The following is a 10,067-nucleotide window of genomic DNA, read 5'->3' as shown; positions in this document are numbered from 1 at the left end:
GCAGCTGCAATCGGAGAGAAGCAGCTTCGCATCTCAATAGGGATGCTCCTTAGAGAAAACAATATGATGCTAATGCAGTGGCCTCTGGACCGCCACAACCAGAGTTCCGTCGCCATAGCGGGTGTCAATTAAAAAGGTCCTGGAGTCAGGGCCTGACTGTCACAGCCCTCTGCCGAGCCACGCTTTAAACTTACGCCGCCTCCCCATTGTAGCCACATAAATCACCCTTCCAATGGCAAAGTAAACACCTCCCCGTCTTCCCTGGCTATGTCAGGTCATTTCTCAGACAGAGAGGGCATTGGACGATGGACGTGGAGTAGGTGGGAAAGAGATGAAATTAGCAAATGTCCAGGTAATTAATTCTAGCCTGGCTGTCAGTTGGCAAGCTGGATGAGAGCAGAGAAAGTGAGAGCGAAGAGATGTGGCTTTCGTGCGAATTGGGCCTCTGATTTATCAGATTTAAGAGGGAAAACAGGTCCATTTGTCCAAAGGCGTCACCTTTGTTATCGAGTGACTGAGTGGCCTCCTCTTCATCCTCAGTCAATTATCAAAGGGTGCTAGTCGATTCCCTTTGTGGCAATTACTCTTCCGTTTGAAATTGAGGAAGCGATCAATGCTGTGCCGGGGGAGCTCATTGTACAGCAAATGAAAGAGGCATTGAACATTTCTTAAATGTATTTCAATGTCATTGTGGAGGAGATTCAATTTATGTGAAATAATTGAAGAGCATCTGACAAGGGGTTCTTGTTTTTTATTTTTTAAAATCAGAAATGGCAACTAAAACATGATATATGAAAGAGCCTTTTAATTCTATTTTATCTATGAAATAGGCTCTGACAATAGCCCTACAAAATCAAACATTAAATTGTTGGCGTTTCAAGCCACAGCTACATACGGACAAACTGCACAACAAAAACTGTGTTCATGAAATTCATCAGATTAAAAAGGAAGCCGTTTGTTAACCCTGTATATGAAAAAAGATAGATAATAATTACCCTGGACATCATTAATCTCTAGTGTAGCTAAATCTTCCTCTGGCAACTATTGGGCTAGATGTTAATCAATAACCAGCACTAACCGGCCTGCAGAGGCATTGTAAACACATCATTCCTCCATGAATACCATAGATGAATCCACACTGGCTGTGCCGTCGGAGACTATAGACCGTTTCATCCTGTGCTCATTCTATCCACAGAAACCTCTGCTCACACAGAAGAGCCACTGTCTTGTAGACCTCATTAGAAAGGTCAAAGCGGGTGCCATCACTAAGCTATTTCTCAACGTTGGCACAACATTTCACTGCGACTATTGCTGCCCCATCGAAGTGAGGTGACGAGTTGCGGGCCCAACAAAGGGAGAGTAATGACGTTGAATACAGCCCAATGCTGAGCAGAGTGTAAATCTGCCACGTTTCCTTTAAGAGAGTAAACATTCAAAAGGAACCACCTTATCTGTAGAAGAGATCACAGTCATACCCAGTTGGGGGATTTTCTCTTTGGGAGACGTTCCCTTGATAATACAATAAGAGCAAATGCTTAGTGCTGAGTGAGTGGGTCATTGGGTTGAATGGGTTCTCTGTTTTTCAGGGGCTTTCTGTTTGGGTGGGGAGGGGGAGGGGTGAGAAAGAGGAAGAGGATGAAGACTGACCCGTGGGCATCCAGGGGTTGGGCGACGGCCTCTCCATGGTGTTAGCCTGCTCCCATTCAAAGTCATCGTCCTTACCCTGGCTGTAGCCGCATGCCGTGTAGGGCCCCTCAAAGTTACAGTCACCTGAGGAACACAACAAGACAGGATTTACAACCACACATTCAATAAGGCATTCTACGTAATTAAGAGACAGACGGACAGAGACAGACGACAAAAGAATACAGGAAGTAGCTTGTTTGCAGTAACACATAGTACAATAGCATATGGCTGTCCAATGTCATCAGATACTACAGGCCAGACGATCACCTGAACTCTATCACTAGGAGGCTTTGTCMACCCCCCCATGCTCCGTATGGTAACAGGCACTCCTGGCATTAGGACAACCACATAGACACTGTGAAACACAACAGAATGCCAGCTCCTACCACAACTTGACAATAGTCCTTCTTACAATGCTCAGAGCACTGACAGATTCCCCAACTCTCACAACTGCTTCTAACTGATATCTGTACACCTGGCAGTGGTGAGGGAGGGAGGCCGACTTTTGATTGGATTCAACTTCCTCTCATATCAATATAAAAGGTTGAATATAAATCCGCTGCCATGTGCAATTTCCTCAGTGTATTTTCAAGTCTAAGCAAGTTCTGAGGTGACTGAACAAAGGCCTGCCTGCCACCGTAATAAGAAACAGCTTCCCTTACGCCTGAGAGCGTTGCTCACATATTGTTTATTACCCGGCGTGACATTCTGTGAATTGGGCAGAGGATTTTATCAACCATCTATTGTGGAAAGAGTGAATAAATCAACAAAGAAAAGATCAGTATTGACATATTCAAAATAGGAAGTGTGTAAATCTGCCTTTCCATGTACGTACCCTTAACTTGTTCGGTGTCGCTTCCACAGGACGGTTGAGCTAACGCAGGCTAATGCGATTAGCATGAGGTTGTAAGTAACAAGAACATTTCCCAGGACATAGACATATCTGATCTTGGCAGAAAGCTTAAACTCTTGTTAATCTAACTGTCCAATTTACAGTAGCTATTAGTGAAAGAAAACCATGCTATTGTTTGAGAGTGCTCAATTTTGAACATGAAAAGTTATTAATAAACAAATTAGGCACATTTGGGCAGTCTTGATACAACATTTTGAACAGAAGTGCATATGGTTCATTGGATCAGTCTAAAACTTTGCACATACACTCCTGCCATCTAGCGGCCAAAATCTAAAATGCAATTGGGCTGGAATAATACATTAAGGCCTCTCTCTTGCATTTCAAAGATGGTACAAAAAAAATACAAAAGAACGKTTKTTTTTTTCTTTGTATTATCTTTTACCACATCTGTGTTATATTCTCCTACATTCCTTTCCCATTTACACAAACTTCAAAGTGTTTCCTTTCAAATGGTACCAATAATATGCATATCCTTGCTTCAGGGCCTGAGCTACAGGCAGTTAGATTTGGTTATGTCATTTTAGGCAAAAATTGRAAAAAAAGGGGCGGATCCTTAAACTGTGTTTTTTTGGCTGCACGTGTGAGATTTTTTTTCCTTGAAAAGACGGCGGATGAATATATTTAGTGACACTATGTCAAAGCTAAGATATAATGAATCCAAGATGCATGTATTTTAAGCGCTTGTTGTATACTGTGCGGATGGGAAAGAACTGTCGTGGCCTACCAGCCAGCAACAACACTGCCAGAATATTTMTTGGAGCTGCTTCGCTCTGAGTTTGACGGAACCATGTAGCATTTCCTTATTCTGATGCCATTTCGTATCTACTAGGCTTTCAGAGACCGTGTGAAGTAATAAGCTCCTTCTGCTTGGTATTGACGGTTATTGTCATGTCTACTGTACACAACATATCCTTGAGCAGAGGTTCAAACGTCATATCAGGGACTATCAGAGAGTTGGCAAAGAGAGGAAACTAGAGGGGATTTCCAACAGGATCACAAGCCTCCATTCCAACACAGTTGGCAATAAAGTACATATGTAGCACACTGCAAACAGACCACTAGGTCAAAGACCAAGCCATGTGAATGAGTTAGAGTACCATGGCATACCTACATGTAAGTCATGTGAAGTTACTCTGAAAAACATTCAACTGATACATTACATGGCACATTTGCACGCACAGGTCAATACTCTAATATATGGATTTTACATACAGATGGGCACAGATACCTTACAAAAAAGGTAGAGGCATGGATCAGAAAACCAGTCAGTATCTGGTGTGACCATCATTTGCCTTGTGCAGCGCGACACATCTCCTTTGCATAGAGTTGACCAGGCAGTTGATTGTGGCATGTGGTATGATGTCCCACTCCTCTTCAATGGCTGTGAAAAGTTACTGGACATTAGCGGTAACTGGAACACGCTGTCGTACACGTCGATCCAGAGCATCCCAAACGTGCTCAATGGTGACATGTCTGGTGAGTATGCAGGCCATGGAAGAACTGTGACATTTTCAGCTTCCAGGAATTGTGTAAAGGATCCTTGTGACATGGGGCCGTGCATTACCATGCTGAAACATGAGGTGATGGTGGCTTATGAAATTGCACAACAAATTGCCATCATTAAAATGCAATCAAGTTTGTTGTCTGTAGCTTATGCCTGCCTATACCATAACCCCGCCGCCACCATGGTTCACTACAGTTGAAACTGGGATTCATCCGTGAAGAGCACACTTCTCCAGCGTGACAGTGGCCATCAAAGGTGAGCATTTGCCCACTGAAGTCGGTTATAATGCAGAACTGCAGTCAGGTCAAAACCTTGGTGAGGACGMCGAAAACGCAGAAGAGCTTCTTTGAGACGGTTACTGATAGTTTGTGCAGAAATTCTTCGGTTGCGCAAACCCACAGTTTCAGTAGCTGTCCATGTGGCTGGTCTCAGGCTGATCCCGCAGATGAAGAAGCCTGATGTGGAGGTCCTGGGCTGGCGTGGTTACACATGGTCTGTGGTTGTGTGGCCAGTTGGACATGATGCCAAATTCTCTAAAACAACGTTGGAGATGGCTTATGGTAGATAATTGAATGTTCATTTATCTGCCAAAAGCTCTGTTGGACATTCCTGCATTCAGCATGCCAATTGCAAACTCCCTCAAAACTTGAGACATCTGTGTCATTGTGTTGTGACAACACTGCACATTTTAGAGTGGTCTTTTATTGTCCCCAGCACAATGTACACCTGGGTAATGATCAGGTGGTTTAATCAGCTTCTTGATATGCCACACCTGTCAGGTGGATGGATTATCTTGGCAAAGGAGACATGCTCACTAACAGGGATGTAAAAAAAAAATGTATGCTCAACATTTGTGAGAAATAACCTTTYTGTGCATACGAAAAATTTCTGGGATCTTTTACACATTCTCATTTACAGCAATGACCTGAGGAATAGTTACARGGGATGAATGAGCCAATTGGAAGCTGGGGATGAGGGACAGATTAGGAATTTAGTCAGTATACCGGGGTTAACACCCCTACTCTTACGATAAGTGYCATGGGATCTTCACTGACAACAGAGAGTCAGGACACCCATTTAATGTCCCACCCGAAAGACAGCACCTTACACAGGGCATGGTCCCCAATTACTGCCCTGGGGAATTGGGATTWWAAAAARAATTCWGACCGGAGGTGACACTTTACATGTTGCGTTTATATTAATTGTTACGTGTAAATGTGACTGGATGACAACATAATTTTTGTTTCCAACATTAGGGCTGTTTTCCCAAATAAGTTAAATCCGCTTTGTTTTTTGTTTCCTTGCCACGAAACTAACAAGTATTGCGATACTGTTATGATCCCAGCCCTAGAATGAGTATTTTGAAATACATGCCAATACTATCCAAGGGTATTTCCAAATACATTCCAATATTCCGCTACTTGTCTTGTAAAAAAAATRACTGAAGTCTTCCTTCTAAACGTGTAATTGAGATTTGAAATAGTATTTGAACCCAGGTTTGATCCACACACACAGAAAGCAGCGAGAGAGGTGGAAACAGCAAACAGCAGACGCAGACAGAGTTCCCCAGTGGGCCTTTTCCCCAGATCACGCCGTTTCGAGGGTTAAGATTACGGCGCCGTGATTACAAGGAGAGAGTAAACACACAACTCTTTCTTTGGCGGCCGGGCGGTTCAGCTGGGCGGTTCACCGGTTTAATACGGATCCACTGATATGAGGCGGACAGAGTACACAAACCGAATGGCAACGTTCTCGCAACTACTTTGGTTTGATAGAGGATTATCTATCCTGCCACAGGTAGGCTGATTGATTTGATAGCCTGTGGCAGAAAAGTCCTCTGATTGATCACAGATTCCTTTATTCTCCTTCCTAATAGACCTTTCGAAGGGTCATTTTGCGCTATTGTGTTTTTTAAACCTTTTCTCTTCAACACTGTCTGCTTCTCATACTGGCCCTGTAATGCATTTCAAAAGAGCCAAGATCTCTGGTCTCTCTTCCGACAGCAACTAAAGCCWGCTCTCAGATACAGTTGAAGTCGGAAGTTTCCATACACCTTAGCCAAATACATTTAAACTCAATTTTTCACAATTCCTGACATTTGATCCTAGTTTAAAAAATACTGTCTTAGGTCAGTTAGGATCACCACTTTATTTTCAGAATGTGAAATGTCAGAATAATAGTAGAGTGATTTATTTCAGCTTTTATTTCTTTCATCACATTCCCAGTGGGTCARAAGTTTACATACACTCAATTAATATTTGGTAGCATTGCCTTTAAATTGTTTAACTTGGATCAAATGTTTTAGGTAGCCTTCCACAAGCTTCCCACAATAAAAATCCAAAATCCATTTATTTTGTGAAGAGCAACAGTCCCTCCTGCAGCAAAGCACCCCCACAACATGATGCTGCCACCCTCGTGCTTCACGGTTGGGATGGTGTTCTTCGGCTAAAAGTATCCYGCCTTTTCCTCCAAACATAACGATGGTCATTATGGTCAAACAGTTCTATTTTAGTTTATTCAGACCAGAGGACATTTCTCCAAAAATCACGATTTGTCCCCATGTGCAGTTGCAAACCGTAGTCTGGCTTTTTTATGGCAGTTTTGGAGCAGTGGCTTCTTCCTTGCTGAGCGGCCTTTCAGGTTATGTCGATATAGGACTCGTTTTACTGTGGATATAGATAMGTTTGTACCTGTTTCCTCCAGCATCTTCACAAGTTCCTTTGCTGTTGTTCTGGGATTGATTTGCACTTTTGGCACCAAAGTACGTTCATCTCCACAAGACAGAACGCGTCTCCTTCCTGAGCGGTATGACGGCTGCGTGTTCCAATGGTGTTTATACTTGCGTACTATTGTTTGTACAGATGAACGTGGTACCTTCAGGCATTTGGAAATTGCTCCCAAGGATGAACCAGACTTGTGGAGGTCTACAATTTTTTTTCTGAGGTCTTGGCTGTTTTCTTTCGATTTTCCCATGATGTCAAGCAAAGAGGCACTGAGTTTGAAATATATCCACAGGTACACCTCCAATTGACTCAAATGATGTCAATTAGCCTATCACAAGCTTCTAAAGCCATGACATAATTTTCTGGAATTTTCCAAGCTGGTTAAAGGCACAGTCAACTTAGTGTACGTAAACTTCTGACCTACTGGAATTGTGATACAGTGAATTATAAGTGAAGTAATCTGCCTGTTGAGGATAGAGGGCGCTATTTACACTTTGGGGGAAAATCGTGCCCAATTTAAACGGCCTCGTACTCTATTCTTGCTCGTACAATATGCATATTATTATTACTATTGGATAGAAAACACTCTCTAGTTTCTAAAACCGTTTGAATTATATCTGTGAGTAAAACAGAACTCATTTTGCAGCAAACTTCCTGACAGGAAGTGGAAAATCTGAAATCGATGCTCTGTTCTAGGGCCTGCCTATAAATGTGCTTGATATTTATTAGTATACATGCACTTCATACGCCTTCCACTAGATGGCAACAGGCAGTGAGAGAAGAAATGGAGTGTATAACATCATCTGAGGTCGAATAAAAGCTCTTGGCATGACGTGACCCCAATTTCCTGTTTTCTGGAACGCGCGAGAAGTGACCTGGTATTGCCTTCTGTAAAGCTGTCGTTATAGACGACTAATATTTCCGGCTTTGATTTTATTTGATACATGTGACAATATCATCGTAAAGTATGTTTTTTCAATATAGTTTTATTAGATTATTGAACTTTTTTCGGGACGTTAGGCGTGTTGCTTTGTCTGCGTATGTTCAGGAAGGAGAGCTTCGCGCCACTTTGCTAGCTTTCCGTGCTAATTGACTGGAGAAGAGGACATTCTAAATCCAAACAACGATTGTTCTGGACAAAGGACCCCTTGTACAACATTCTGATGGAAGATCATCAAAAGTAGGACCCATTTTATGATGCTTGATTTCATATATCTGTCGAACATGTGAACTAGTAGTGGCAGATGGCACGCTCTCGCCATAACGTAAACTGCATGTCGTAATGAAGTTATTTTTAGAATTCTAACACGGCGATTGCATTAAGAACTAGTGTATCTATCATTTCCTATACAACATGTATTTTTTAGTAATGTTTATGAATAGTTATTTGGTCAGAATATGTGAGTGTCAGAAAAAATATCCGGACGTTGTGGGAAAAAGATGCTACGTTAGCACAATGTATAACCACTAATTTCAGCTCTAAATATGCACATTTTCGAACAAAACATAAGTGTATGTATAACCTGATGTTATAGGACTGTCATCTGATGGAGCTTATCAAGGTTAGTCAAAATTATATATCTTTGCTGGTTTGTTAGATCGCTAACTTTTGCTGCTGGTAAATGGCTTGTGGTTTCTGGCTATTGTGGTAAGCTAATATAATGCTATATTGTGTTTTCGCTGTAAACACTTAGAAATCGGAAATATTTGCTGGAATCACAAGATGCCTGTCTTTATTTGCTGTACACCATGTATTTTTCAGAAATGTTTTATGATGAGTATTTAGGTATTTGACGTTGGTGTCTGTAATTACTCTGGCTGCTTCGGTGCTATTTCTGACGGTAGCTGTGATGGTAGCTGCAATGTAAAACTGATTTATAGCTCAAATATGCACATTTTTCGCAACAAAACATAGATTTATTGAATAACATGTTATAAGACTGTCATCTGATGAAGTGTTTTCTTGGTTAGTAAGGTTGGCTTTGTGCATGCTACCTGTGCTGTGAAAAATGTCTGTCCTTTTTTGTATTTGGTGGTGAGCTAACATAAATATATGTGGTGTTTTCGCTGTAAAACATTTTAAGAATCGGACATGTTGACTGGATTCACAAKATGTGTATCTTTCATTTGCTGTATTGGACTTGTTAATGTGTGAAAGTTAAATATTTCTCAAAAATATTTTTTGAATTTCGCGCTCTGCCTTTTCAGTGGAATGTGGGAGGASTTCCGCTAGCGGAACGCTGGGGCTAGACAGGTTAACAATAMATTTGTGGAGTGGTTGAAAAACTAGTTTTAATGTCTCCAACCTGAGTGTATGTAAACTTCCCGACTTCAACTGTACGAGGGATCCTATAATACAGTATGTGTCCAAGACCCTGCTTTGACTGGGCTTGACAAAGAACAGACCTCCCGGGCGGATTGTTCTTGGGTCCCTGCTATTTGCTTTGACATCGCCATGAGGTCTTGGGGCATACATTMATTGGTCTCAGACTGTAGGTCTTGRCATTGTATTGCCAATAGCAGCACTACTGAGGCACTGCTGACTTCAATGAACATAGTGGATCTCCTACACAACTTAACTCAAATTAGCCCAATCACCTCCTACTTTGTTTAGTGTAGCCATCCCCAGATTGCATTCCATGCAATTAAGCACACACACAACCAAAACAGAAGGCAGAGGAATGCACAGACCAACATACACTCACACATCCCCTCTGCTCTCTCCTTCAGTGACTCTCCAGAGCCATAAATCTAAACTATGTAGACAGCCAGTTTAAATGATGCCTGGGTAAAGGAGCGAGCAATGCTTTAGTGAGACGTTGGGGTGTACATGAAAGAGTCTGACAGGCCTCAGAGGACAACTGTTTCCCTCATTCTTCCATCCTCCTTGATCGATAACGCTTCTTCCCTGTCATCTTTTCGGCCTTTCAAGAAAAAATAAAACAAGCAAACAGACTAAAGCTACATTAAAGCTGCTACCAGATTTATGTGGTAAATATTTCAGATGATTCCTGTGTGAGGGGCTCCATTGGTCTTTATAGTCAGACGTTGTGCATTTTGAAAACTCCATCCGTCTTTTCACGGCAATGAGCTACCGGCCACAATCAATAATMCTCCTCACGATGGTACCCATTCCTCCGTAACACATTAAAGCTTTGGCTTGAAAGCGCTTTTATATATTTGGACCGGGTACCACTCCCGTAGTTATTCTTGAACATGGGATATGTGCTGCACTTTGCTC

At 42.0% G+C, this 10,067-nt stretch overlaps 1 protein-coding gene across 1 annotated transcript in view; it reads right to left on the bottom strand.

The window, feature by feature from the left end:
* LOC112069772 (receptor-type tyrosine-protein phosphatase mu-like) overlaps positions 1 to 10,067 on the bottom strand; it is a 130,772-nt gene that overhangs the window by 68,626 nt on the left and 52,079 nt on the right. Inside the window, exon 2 of the mRNA XM_024137148.2 lies at positions 1,648 to 1,770. Within this exon, the coding sequence (XP_023992916.2) occupies positions 1,648 to 1,770 (123 nt within the window). The remainder of the gene's footprint in view (positions 1 to 1,647; positions 1,771 to 10,067) is intronic.

The sequence above is a fragment of the Salvelinus sp. IW2-2015 genome, unplaced genomic scaffold (assembly GCF_002910315.2).
Source record: "Salvelinus sp. IW2-2015 unplaced genomic scaffold, ASM291031v2 Un_scaffold1114, whole genome shotgun sequence".
Lineage (NCBI taxonomy): Eukaryota > Metazoa > Chordata > Actinopteri > Salmoniformes > Salmonidae > Salvelinus > Salvelinus sp. IW2-2015.
The sequence above is the reverse complement of the archived record's forward strand: the minus strand, read 5'-3'. Positions and strand labels throughout refer to the sequence as shown.